Here is a 13818-nt window from a genome sequence, read left to right as displayed (position 1 = left end):
CCGGAGTCCAGCAGGTCGAGGCTGCAGTGGCCGGGAGCGGCCACTGCACTCCCAGTCTGGGCGACAGAATGAGACTCCAACTCAAAAAAAAAAAAAAAACTGGCAATAGTTCTTCCTTCTTTTTATAACTATTAGTATGCATTATCAAGAAATAACTACGGAAGCACCACCATCAGATGGAATACAGTCAACTGGTCAATGTGAAGATTAAATCTATAACTGTGTGGTCAACAGCATAATTCTTAGAGTATATTGTAAAGCTGATGTATAAGTTTATTGTGTTTGTTTTTAGCATGGCAACACTGTGGTGTTGGGAGTTTGTTTATCATTTTGTCATTTGGAGTGACAATGTTGTGCTTGTGAGTACGTCTTGCATTTTGTAGATTTGAAGAAAGTTAGTGCTATTTGTGGGCTTAAGAAGATGGAGTGTTGGTCAGGCTCGGTGGCTCAGCCTGTCACCCCAGCACTTTGGGAGGCCAAAGTGAGCAGATTGCCCGAGCCTGCGGGTTTGAGACCTGCCCAGGCAACTTGGCAAGACCTCATCCCTATAATAAATCAAAAAAATTAGCCGGGAGTGGTAGCACACGCCTTTAGTTCCGGCTACTCGGAAGGCTGAGGCTGAAGGATCGCCGGAGCCCGGCAGGTCGAGGCTGCGGTGGCCGGGAGCGGCCACTGCACTCCAGTCTGGGCGACAGAGTGAGACTCCAACTCGAAAAAAAAAAAAAAGAAGATGGAGTGTCGGGTGGGAAAAAACGAACACTTCTGACATACTCTTCTGTTTGAGTATGACAGAGAATTAATGGAAGAGGAGGCAGCTCGAAACATTTGTGTCGTGAGCTGGGGGGGATGCCATTGGGGAAAGCATGGCAAGAAAATGGTTTTGTTGTTTCATTGAGGGCCACTTCGACCTGAATGAGTCTCCACATTCAGGAAGTCCACTGGACTTTGATGAAGACCACTTAAAACAGCAAAAAAGACTACAAACTTATGCATCAACCCAATATAATTGACCCTTCAACTAAAACCTAAAGAAAAGCAAGATTAGCTTTGCTTCTTGGCTTTAAGTACCTCCCCTGCCAAATAATTTGCCTAATCTATATATGCTAATTATGGCTGTACAGGACAGTTGCAATAGATAAGGCAGTGAATAATAATATGAAAATAGGCCAGGTGTGGTGGCTTATACCTATAATCCTAGCACTTTGGAACGCAGAGGTCAGAGGACTGCCTGAGCCCAGGGGTTCGAGACTATCCTGGTTAACTTGGCAAGATCTTGTCTCTACAATAAATCAAAAAATTAGTGGTGAGCCTACCACTGTACTCCCGTCTGGGTGACAGAGTGAGACTCTGACTCAAAAACAAACAAAAAAGATGAAAAAATAGCAATATTATAGTAATACCACCACCACCACCACTTTGAGAGACCATCACAGGCACATTACATATATGATCTTTTTTTTTTATCCTTACACCATTTAAGGAGATTATTATAATTAGCAATTTGTACATGAGAAAAATGGGGCTCAGAGATGTAAAGAAACTTTCCCAAAACCACACAGATGGTAAAAATGGAGCCATAATTCCAACCAAAATCTGACTCCAAAAGTCATTTTTCTTCCACTGTATTATTTAAGAGAATTAGATTATATACCAGAATAAACTTCAGAATTTAGAAAAACAAACAGATCTCATGAAAGTCCAATTAATTATCTTACATATGCTTTTTTCATATACATTATAAGAGAATCTCTGTGAGGGGGATATAGAATATAACCATGTTATGGATAACGAAATAGAGGATCAAAGAGAAGAAGCGATTTGTCTGAATTCTCACACTTTGTTGGTAGAGGTGACTGGATGTGAATCCACTTTAGCTACCCAGAGTGCAGTCCATGAACTAATGGTATCAGCATTACCTGTGAGCTTGTCATTATGTAGAATATCAAACCTTCCCCACTGAAACAGAATCTGCATTTCAACAAGATGCCCAGGTGATTTTGTACACATATAAAAGTTTGAGAAGCACTGTTTTGCACTACGTTGTACTTTAACTTACTTTAAAAAAAATTAAAAAAAAAAGATGTGAAGGCTTTCATTGTCCATAAAATAATGACAATCTTTTAAAAAAATTTTTTTTGTAGAGTTGGGGGTCTCACTATTTTGCCAAGCCTGGTCTTGAACTCCTAGCCTTAAGCAATCCTCTCGCCTTGGCTTCCCAAAGTACTGGGATTACAGGTGTGAGCCACTGTGCCAGCCCAACAATGACAATCTTTAATAAGAGAGAGTGCAATTTTTCATTAAAAAGATCAAAATACTTTAATGGATATTATATAATTGCTATATAATTAGCTTTTAAAATGTTATATAGCTGAAACATAAGAAATAAAATGGCTTTTCCAAACTGCAATATCGCATAGTTGATCCTAGAACCAGTTTTTAATTATAGTGAACAAATTCAAGTACAGTGCTCACTACTTAATTGTGATAATCTCAACAGGGAATTCAAGTTGGAGATTAACTGTGTCTATGGCATTTTAAGAATCTGTTACTAATCCAGTACCTGGAAACAGATTATTTTTACCTACAGTTGATTTATTTCCAAGAAATCAGAAGGTGGGGTCTAAAGAAGTCAATCTGCTTAGTCAAGTTGTACCATCTGCAAGGGCACTATGCAGATAATACAGCAACTTACTGTAGCATCAAACGTCCTCTTTAGGGTAAGCAGTTCAAAAATGACGCAGCCTACTGCCCAGATATCGGACTTGAAATTGTATTTTACTCCTTGACAGAGCTCTGGAGACATGTAGTACGGGGTTCCAACAAGCTGAACAACAAAGAAAACAATCAAAGAATAGCTTCTCTTTTGAGGTAACTAAATTAAAATTTCAACAGCTTAGTTAGATTTCCCAGGAACGAATGATAACAACTATGAAATATCCATCAGTCGATTCCAAAATGTTTTTGGTGAGATGATGCCACTATGGGGAAAAATCTTATTCACATCAAATCTCTTGGGGCAATTGTAAAGGGACAATCTCTGGATTAAAGGCACTGTGGTAACCCGGGGAGGTTTTAGGCACTCAAGGCCTACTAAAAACTTTATACAGATAGACACATAGTTTGTAAAAGTCCACTAATGGGAAAAAACATAAAAACTGGAGTGGGGTGGTGATAACTGAATGAAGGAACTAAACGTTCTAACTAAAATGCACAGTAATGAAACTTTTTAAATGGCCTAGTTTGACATCTGCTATACTAAAACAGCTAGTAAATTTCTTTGGAATTTGAAAAAGATTTTCTGACTTCAAAAACAAATTTGGAAATAAAAATGTCCTAAAAAAAGAGTCATGCCTCTCCAAAGATGAGAGACAATGAACACCTCAGCAGTTCTAATGCCATCTTTAATCAGCAAAGCAAAGCAATTTTCACATAGCTTACATGGCATTTATAAATTTTCATATCATTCCTTCTTTGCATTTAACTAGTTAGAAGAAGTCAAGTCATGGTTTTATCAGACTGTTCTTGATGAGAAAAATCCATATAAGGACATGATTGCTTCCTCAGAAGCTCAATTTGCCCACCATCATACAAACAACTGAGTCCCTGAAGCAGATTCCCACCCTGGATGCTTGCAGGCATATCTTGACATTATCAAAAAACATCATCAGATTAAATTAATTTTATTAACTTACATTTTCAAGTTCTTTTAAGGACAGAGCATTGTGAAACCAGAAGAGTAATAATTGGGTTTTATAATTTCTAAAAGGATAAAATTACCATTCTAAAGATCAACCTGTATCTATTCTTTATCAGTGATCTTTTTCAAAATCAGGTGAGAAGGGAGCGCTTCCGGTTTAGACTGTGTATGATATTAATTAATAGACTGTTCTCTGGGCATCAGCCTTCATTTGTAATACAGTGCTTCTTTTTGAACCAGAGAAGCAATCAAAGCAAACATAAAAGAGATGTCTGACACCTTGAGCTCAAACATTAAGAAATAAAATGAAATCTACTAAAGATCCTAGGCTGGCCAAAACAGTAAAGCATTTTTGTTACTTTTAGAAAGGGTTCTAGCTAATGTTGGAAAAGGCTAAGTTATGAGGTAATGTGCTCAGAGCTGTAATGTGGACAACAACTCTTGAAAGAACACCTGACCATGTAAATGCCTACTAGTGAGGCCGGGAAAAAGACTTCTGAAGACTTGCAGTGTAAGAATGGAGAACTTGCAGGACTATTGAGAAAAGTGTGCAAGATTTAGGGGGTATAGTTATATCTCACAGTACTGGAAAGAAAAAGACAAGGGCAACACATACCGTCTCAGCCATAGAATACTCAGAATTAAGTTTCTTTGCCAGGCCATAATCTCCAAGTTTTATCAAGTTTGCCTTGGTCAGAAAAATATTTAATGTCTTTATATCCCTGAAAAAAAGGATAATGCATATTAATCCCATATAATTGTTTTATTTCAGCCCCCATCCTGCCCAGGGTTAGAACAGAATAAAAATGAGTGTGTTACCCCTGCTCTGATTCTGTTATGGGGTCCTAAATGTTCCATATAATGACCATCACTTTCACATTCAGTTTAATATTGAAGATGGGACTTAAAGAAGTAAAGGCAGAGAATTAGCTTCATCCTTTAGGGCTCTCATAGCACTGAAGCCATTAGGGAAAGCTTAAGGGGTCAGATGAGAAAAATGGTGCTCCAGGTAATTATAATTCCTACAAGAAACACTACCTTGGCCAGGCGCAGTGGCTCACGCCTGTAATCCCAGCACTTTGGGAGGTCGAAACGAGAGGATTGCCTGAGCCTTTGGGTTCGAAACCAGCCTGGGCAACTTGGCAAGACCTCGTCTCTACAATAAATCAAAAAATTAGCTGGGTGTGGTGGTATACACCTGTGATTCCAGCTACCTAGAAGTCTGGGGCAAAAGGACTACCTGAGCCCAGCAGGTCGAGGCTGTGGTGGCCATGAGTGTGCCACTGCACTCCAGACTGGGAGACAGAGTGAGACTTCCACTCAAAAAAAAAAAAAAAAAAGATACACTGCCTCTTCAATTACCACTCCTGAATTACATTATATCAAGGCAATTTTAATATTTGGTGTTAGCTGGGTTCGATGGCTCAGCCTGTAATCCCGCGCCTTTGGGAAGCTGAGGTGAGTGGATTGCCTGAGCCCGCGGGTTTGAGACCCGCCTGGGCAACTTGGCGAGACCTCATTTCTACAATAAATAAAAAATTAGCCAGGTGTGGTAGCACGTGCCTGTAGTTCCAGCTACTTGGAAGGCTAAGGCAGAAGGATCGCCCAGCAGGTCGAGGCTGCAGTGGCGGGGAGTAGCCACTGCACTCTAGTCTGGGCGACCGAGTGAGACTCCAACTTAAAAAAAAAAAAGAAAGAAAAAAAAATATGTGGTGTTAAAGTTTCAAATAATCTGGTAAGGCAAGAAAAGAGGCTACATGTCCAAAATAACATGACTAGGCCATTTAGGTCATCTAAACAAAATCAAGGACTATTTTTCTAAAGGTGACTTCACCGTATATAAAACAAAATGAACTGTGCCTGGTCACTCTGGTTTCTTTTATTGAAAAATGTGAATAAATATATAAATGTGAACAATAAATAAATAAATGAAAGCAATATACTTTGTTACTTTTAAAAAGATATTAGCAACATGCAACCGTAGACACTCAATAGCTTTTAAGAACTATATGTCAACTTAATGAACAAACCAATGAAAAAAGAAACTCAAGTATATTACCGATTACTCTTTGGCAATGGTCAATGATTCACTTAAGAAGGGTATAATGCTGCCTGAGCCCGCGGGTTTGAGACCCACCTGGGCAGCGAGACCTCATCTCTACAATAAATCAAAAAATCAGACGGGCGTGGTAGCATGCGCCTGTAATTCCAGCTACTCGGAACGCTGAGGCGGAAGGATCGCCGGAGCTCAGCAGGTCGAGGGTGCGGTGGCCGGAGCGGCCACTGCACTCCAGTCTGGGCGACAGAGTGAGACTCCAACTCAAAAAATAAATAAATAAATAAATAAATGAAGGGTATAATGATGTGAAAATATTCTTAAAATGGTTCTCTTCTACAACTAGAAGTAAATGAAAACTTCTTTTCTTCCCCCAAAGATCTGGCAAGTTTGTACAACTTTTTTTTTTTTTTTTAAGATGGAATTTCACTCTGTTACCCAGGTTGAAGTACAGTGACATGGCTCACTGCAGGCATGACCTCCTCAGCTCAAGCCATTCTCCTGCTAAGTAACTGGGACTATAGGTGCATACCACCACTCACAGCCATTTTTTTCCTTTTTTTTTTTATAGAGATGGGAGTCTTGCGTTGTCCTAGCTGGTCTTGAACTCCTGGCCTCAAGCAAAGCTCCCACCTTGGCCTCCTGAAGTGTTGGGATTACAGGCGTGAGCCACTGCACCTGGCCCAATTTGTACACTTTACTGTACAAAATGAATAGACTTTTACTTATATTAAAATAACTTAATTACAGTATTAAAAACAATTGCCAATTATTACTGCTCAGAGAAAACATTTACTATGAATTCCAACCAAACTAATACTACTTCTCATAGTGCCTTCAAGGATTTACTGACAGATTAACAAACCGAATTCTAAAATATCTGCCAAAGAAATGACTAAATGATACTTAGCTATTAAAGAGATTTTTTCTAGACAATAAATATGGATAAACCCCAGAAAGTGAAGATCACATCCTTCATTACTTACTCTTTCCTTTCCTAATTATATCAATGGAAAAACCATGACTGCTTACTTAAGAAATAAAAGTGCAGATGGGAGGTATCCAGGTCCAGGGTAAGGGCTGGATTTGTGGGGTGGAACCCAGCCCATACATGTTTCTTCTTACCTATGAAGGATTCCAGCTTTGTGGATACAGCTCACTGCTGAAACAATCTGAAATAGGTACCACACCACCATCTGCAGAGACAAAATCAGTTATATTTGGATTAAAAACAAACATCTCCACCATTTAAATACACACATACATATCCACAAACAAAACAAAGGAAGCTGCAACCAGCTTATAGGTTAAGCAGGCAAAGAAAAAGAAAAGAGTAGGCGTAAAACAAAAACAAAAAACAAAAAAAACAAAAAATGCAGGCACAAAGGCAGGTGCTGGGAAACGCTAAAGGAAGGAGGGAGGGGAATAAGGGGTACACAACCACCCACTGGGTACCATGTTCACTACTAGGGGTGAGAGGGCTCACAAGAAACCCAAATCTTGCCTCTATGCAATTTACTTATGTAGAAAACCCTCACATCTACCCCACAACTCTAATTTTGAAAAAACAGAAAGACTTAAATGTCCACCAAAAAAGAGATAAATAAAAAAATATATTTTTTAAAAAGCTACAAAAAATGTAAAACCCCAAAAAACAAAATAGTTCCAATGTCATTACAAAATATAGTATGGTGAAGCAGACTTGTGGAAAGAAATCCAGGAAGAATGCAGTTATAGAAAACTGGGCATACCAGAATGCAGTAATAGAACCAGGAAATAAGCCGGGCTCGGTGGCTTAGCCTGTAATCCCGTGCCTTTGGGAGGTTGAGGTGAGTGGATTGCCTGAGCCCACAGGTTCAAGACCTGCCTGGGCAGCGAGACCTCATCTCTACAATAAAAAAAAAAAAAATCAGCCGGGCGTGGTAGCGCATGCCTGTAATTCCGGCTACTTGGAAGGCTGAGGTGGAAGGATCGCCGGAGCCCAGCAGGTCGAGGCTGCGGTGGCCGGGAGTGGCCACTGCACTCCAGTCTGGGTGACAGAGTGAGAGTCTAACTCAAAAAAAAAAAAAAAAAAAAGCACCAGGAAATAAAGCCCATAGAGAGTCATGATGCAGAGGTAAAACATTTAGGAAGCAGCAATAGACAGCTTCCTCGTTAAGGTTTCCTTTCTCATGAATATCAGAACCTGAAAAGAGTCTGAACAAAAGGAAAAATACTCTTCATTGTCGGAAGAGTAAATACAGAACTAGAATGCAAGAATTGCTACATTACAATTCTAGCCTCCTTCCACAGAAATATGAATTACCTCTTCCTCAAACAATTTGTCCTTCTGACGAAGGATTTTGTCATACAGGTTTCCTCCTGGAATTAAACAAGAGACAGGTTTAAATTGCTTAATCAAGACCAGAGCTTGGCTGCTGTGGCTAATAGGGTTTTAACAGGTGATACAAGGAAATGAAAAATTCTGCTTTCTCATCATTAAAAACTACTTCTCTCGGCTTTTCACAGGGGTACAAAACTCTTATCTTTCAAGGGCTGTATAAGAAATAGTCCTCAAAGATTCCTGTCCCTAACACAAGAGGCTCAATTTTAAAAAGTAATATTTTTAAAGATGAGAGAAAAGACCATTCCTGAACTATCCAACTAGTAAAATATCTTCAAAATCAGATGGTTTTTTTTCTTTTTTTTTTTTTTTTTTGAGTCTAAGTCTCACTCTGCTGCCCAGGCTGGAGTGCAGTGACATGATTATGGCTACCACAGCCTCAATCTCTTGGGATCAGGTGAACCTTCGACCTCAGGCTCACAAGTAGCTAGGACTACAGGTGTGTATCACAATGCCTAATTTTTTGATTTATTGTGGAAATAAGTTCTTGCCATGTTGCCCAGGCTTATCTCAAACTCCTGGGCTCAGGCGATTCTCTTGCCTCAGCCTCCCAAAGTGTTGGGATTACAGGTGTGAGCCACTGAACCCAGCAAGATGCTCCCTAGAGCTCTCTTCTAAGGAATCTGCAATATTTTTGTAGCAACTCCTCCAGTGTGACTACTAGAACATTTGGATTACACCTGCAATGAAGTTTTTTATATACATAAACTTTTTTCTTTCCACTTCACACTGAAAAGTTTTCCCAAAATTTAGAGTCCACTCCTAGACTGTATCCAACCATTACTCTCTTTATTAATTCTTTCATGTGGAATACACATGAATTTGCTTTTCTCTCTCCTTTATCAAGTAATACAGACTGTAAATGACCATGGTTCATTTTACTTCCCACCTGTAACCATAACTTATACTTTAATGCTGGCTGTTTTTACAACTTCTCTTCCCCTGCAATTTAATAACTCAGTGTTTCAATAAATGTATCATTTGTACTTGCTCCTCTTAAGTACAAATGAAGTTAATTATTTAAAACTTCTGCTACTTCAAACATTTTTAATATCTCATATATTTAGTACTAATCAGAAACAGTCATAATATGCAAGAGTCTAGAAAAGAAAGCTGTAAGTGAAGAACAGATCAGGACCTCTTTAGCATGCAGTTCATGAAAGGTCTTTGGGGGTTCTCTTGTGCAATAAGGATAGCAGCTAGTACAGTATATATAAAATACTTGCTACATACCAAGTACTATGCTATGAGATTTACATGCCCTCTTTTTTTTTTTTTTTTTTTTTTTTTTTGAGTAGGAGTCTCACTCTGTCACCCAGGCTAGAGGGCAGTGGCATGCTCACAGCTACGGCAGCCTCGACCTGCTGGGCTCAGGCGATCCTTCCGCCTCAGCCTTCCAAGTAGCTGGAACTACAGGCATGCGCTACCATGCCTGGCTAATTTTTTGGTTTATTATAGAGATGAGGTCTCCTCAAGTTGCTCAAACTGGTCTCAAACCCATGGGCTCAGGCAATCCTCTCACCTCAGCCTCCGAAAGTGCTGGGATTATAGATGTGAGGCACCACACCAGGTCTACATGCCCTCTTAATACAATAAGCATAGAAAGTAGGTACCATTATCAACAAACTCATTTTAAAATGAGGAAACTGGGCGGTGGCTCATGCCTATAATCTCATTGGGAGGCCAAGGTAGGGGGAATCTTTTGAGGTCAGGAGTTAGAGACCAACCTGGGCAACATTGTGACACCTTATCTTTACCAAAAAAATACAAAATTTAGCTGGCTGTAATGGGTGTGTGCTTGTAGTCCCATCTACTTGGGAGGCTGAGGCAAGAGGACTGCATGAGCCCAGGAGGTCAAAGTTGTAATGAGCCCTGATTGGGCCACGGCACTCCAGCCTGAGTGACAGAGCAAGACTGTCTCAAAAAATTTAGGCTGGGTGTGGTGTCTCATGCCTGTGATCCCAGCACTTTGGGAGGCAGAGGAGAGAAGATTGTCTGAGCCCACAGGTTCAAGACCAGCCTGGGCAACATGACAGGACCTCGTCTTTACAATACGTCAAAAAAAATTAGCCAGGCATGGTGGCACATGCCTGTGGTTCCACCTCCTTGGAAGGCTGAGGCAGAAGGATCACCTGAGCCCAGCAGGTCAAGGCTGTGGTGGTCATGAACATACCACTACACTTTAGCCTGGGCAACAGAGTAAGACTCCGACCCCAAAAAATAAAAATTTAAAAATTTAAAAAATGAGGAAACTAAAGCACAGAGAAGTGAAGTCTCTTGTCCAAGGTTATGTATAGAGCCAGAAGGTAGTAGAACTTAGGACATGGGTTAAGACTCGATTTTCTTTACAACTAGGCGATCCTGCTATCTTACAAGCAAAATCATCCAAAGAAATCAGAGATCAGAAAATAAGGCCATGCTTCACTGTATAAAATTTTTGCTCAGTTATGACCTTTGGACCACTTTTCAATAGGATGACTTTTGCTGAAGACAATATAAATAAATATCACCTCTAAGATTTCATTAAATATCGTATCAAGTGGTGCCGAGGATATCGAATGGCTAACTAATGTCATTTCATGAGGAAAAAACCTTGGAAAAAAATGTAAAATTCAACTGAAGAAATACTTTGAAGATGGAAGCATAGTCACAAGGGAGAATTTGAGTATGCAAAGGAAAATCCTTCCCCTTATTCTCTAAGGCCTGAAATGTTTCTCTTAAACTGTAGAAACTCATTTAAAGTTTGTATCACTGTGTATGCCTTTTCTTGTACTCTTACCCTTAGGTAAGAATGAGAACAGAGTGAGACTCCTAGTCAAAAAAAAAAAAAAAGCATAAGAAAGTCTTGGTGGAGGAAGTCCCAATGAATTCTACCTTACCATTACAATATTCCAGCTCAATCAGCAGGGTGGTATTGTCCATGAAGTGATTGTAGTAGGCAATAATGTTGTCATGCTGCAGCAGTGCCAGAATAACAATCTCATTCAAAGCATCACGACGTTCCTTTTCAGACAGTCGGGTCAAATCAACTTCCTTCCACACTACCAATGAGTCATCCTACAACACAGTAACAGAAAAATCATGTTTGCTTTTTGCCTGGCAGGGAATGAATCCATACCCAGATCTGTAAATCTAGAAAGAAAACTTCCTAGAGGCGCAGACAGACTCCTTTTATTTCTTCTTTTAAAACAGACTTTAGTTAAAGGTTCTGCATACGATTGAACATAATTTGTTGCAGGACTGGGGAATGTAAAGCATTAAGATGTTGCTACTTTGTTGCAACACCTAATTTGCATGATGTCAGTTTCAGGTAAAAATATGCTCTAGGGCAGACTTCAAAGATTCTATTGAGGGCACTATGGCACAGTGCTAGCTATGATGGGGATTGTGGTAGGGTTAAAATATTGAGGAAGTAAAGAACCAGAGAACCTTTATTCACAGCTGACCACAGCTTCTTGTAAAATGAAAATACTAAACTTGCTTCTAATTCTATAAATTTAGACTTCTCTAGGAATTATTTATACTGTCTGGGTAAGAATGTCATACCCCACTTTACAACTCTAATTTCCTGTCACACTTTTATGAATATTTTCCTTCATTCAAGAGAACTTACCTGCAGCTGCCAAAATTTTTATATCTTTCTTTATTGACACCGCTTTCTAGCTCAGTATCAGCCCCACCTCCATAACCTTCCCCATCCATTTGAATGTCTGTTAAACCTTTAAAACTTATTTGGGGAAGGCTCTGATGTGATTTCTACTGTACATTTATTCAATGTAACCATTCCCTTAACTTTCAGAACTCATACACTCAAATAGTTCTCCATTCTTTTCATTTATATACATTCACAACTTAAATGCTATTTGTTTACTAAAGTGACTGTTTTCCCATTGATATATGTTTCTAGAGGTAAAGAGTAGCTTCTAATAAATCCTTTGTAAATATACAGATCTAATAAATATTTTGATACGGATAATGCTACACAGTCTTAGGGAAGTGTGATCAAATTTAACTCAAAGTCAGTAATCAGGTTCAACAGGATAATAATAATAAAAAGGCATGTGCAAAGAAATGTGAGATTTTAGTTCTAATCGAAGATTTACTTCTAACTTAAGTGAGCAAGTCACTGAAATATACTTAAATTTCTCTAACTAAACAATAGGAATACCAATGCTTATATCCTCCTTCTCATATTGAGTGCAAATAAGAAAACAGGCTATTAAGAATAAGGGTAACTATAACATCATTCATTAATGTGGCACCGGGATAACAAAGAACACTTAATTAAACATATTCTCTTGCAACCACCTCTCTCCATCTTTCAGCCTTAAAAGTAAGCTGGTTTAGCACACACACCAGAACTGCAGATGGCTTTCTGATGGATAAATCACCTTCAGCAACCCCAGCAAGTTCTCATTAAATTTATCCCAAAACTAGAGTTTTAAGACTTCTGGACCAAATCTAGTTTATGGTTAGTTTTTGGAAACTGAATCACCACCGCGAGGTTTTAGATGAGTATACATTTTTAACTTGGGATTTAATATTCCATGGTTCTCTCTAAAGAATGTGCATAGGTGCAAATGTGGATGGGGGTTGGAGGGGAGATTACTTTGCCTACATTAGATTCTCAAAGGGGTCCTTTGAGTCTCCCCAAAAGTTAAGAACTAATGGTTTACCAGGTATCAAGGAAGTATTTCCCATGCATAAACCCTGCAGGATAAACACTGATGAAGAAACCTACACACAAAGGGTCTTCTCAATGATCTTCAAGCCTACAACTGAGAGATCATTTCCAAACTTAAAGATAACAGGCCGGAAGCAGTGGCTCAAGCCTGTAATCCCAGCACTCTGGGAAGCCAAGAGAAGAGGATTGCTTGAGCTCATGGATTCGAGACCAGCCTGGGCAACTTGGCGAGACCTAGTCTCTACAATAAATCAAAAAATTGGGCCAGGTGTGGCAGCGCGCGCCTGTAGTTCCAGCTACTTGAAAGGCTGAGGCGAGGGATTTCCTGAGCCCAGCAGGCCGAGGCTGCGCTGTGAGCATGCCACTGCGCTCCAGCCTGGACGACAGAGTGAGACTTCGACTCAAAAAAAGAAAAAAGAAAAAAAGGTGATGGCAAATGTAGTGGAGCTGCCACTGGTGTGGGAATTTGGAAGCTATGCCCCTTCTCCCCACTCAGACGCTGCAGAGCAACCCAGCGTGAGAGGAAGCCTTGGCAATACCTCACATTTGTATACCACTTTAATTTACAGTCTGCAAAGCATCTTCACTTGAGTCTCAAGATAATCTTTAAAAATCCACCCTGGGCAAAACAGCCAGGGCTCGTCTCTACCAAAAACGATAAAAGTAGCTGGGTGTGGAGGCGTCTGTACTCCCAGATACTTGGGAGGCTGAGGCAGGAGGATCGCTTGGCCAGGAGTTTAAGGCTGCAGTGAAATATGATCAGACCCCTGCACGGCAGCCTGGGCGACAGAGAGCCTGTCTCAAAACAAGGCGAGCCCTTAAAAAAATAAAGGTTTCAAGGCAGGCATCACGAATCCCATTTTGCAGATGGGGCCACTAACGCTCACAGACGGTTCGCTCGGTGACTTGCTCGGTTCCTGGGTTCAACAAAGTGACCGATTCCTAGCGCAGGTGAGCTGGAAGCGGGGCGGGACCCTGCGCCTCAACCCCGCGGCGCG

At 40.1% G+C, this 13818-nt stretch overlaps 1 protein-coding gene across 1 annotated transcript in view; it reads right to left on the bottom strand.

Moving 5' to 3' along the window:
• NEK9 (NIMA related kinase 9) overlaps positions 1–11189 on the bottom strand; it is a 40557-nt gene extending 29368 nt beyond the window's left edge. The window contains exons 1-5 of the mRNA XM_021715598.1: positions 11016–11189; positions 8059–8114; positions 6879–6949; positions 4314–4419; positions 2693–2824 (exon numbers count right to left, since the gene is read on the bottom strand). Of these exons, the coding sequence (XP_021571273.1) occupies positions 2693–2824; positions 4314–4419; positions 6879–6949; positions 8059–8114; positions 11016–11058 (408 nt within the window). The 5' untranslated portion in view covers positions 11059–11189. The remainder of the gene's footprint in view (positions 1–2692; positions 2825–4313; positions 4420–6878; positions 6950–8058; positions 8115–11015) is intronic.
• Positions 11190–13818: the final 2629 nt, after the last annotated feature.

Source organism: Carlito syrichta, unplaced genomic scaffold (assembly GCF_000164805.1).
Source record: "Carlito syrichta isolate Samal-C Ts95f unplaced genomic scaffold, Tarsius_syrichta-2.0.1 Scaffold307214, whole genome shotgun sequence".
Lineage (NCBI taxonomy): Eukaryota > Metazoa > Chordata > Mammalia > Primates > Tarsiidae > Carlito > Carlito syrichta.
The sequence above is the reverse complement of the archived record's forward strand: the minus strand, read 5'-3'. Positions and strand labels throughout refer to the sequence as shown.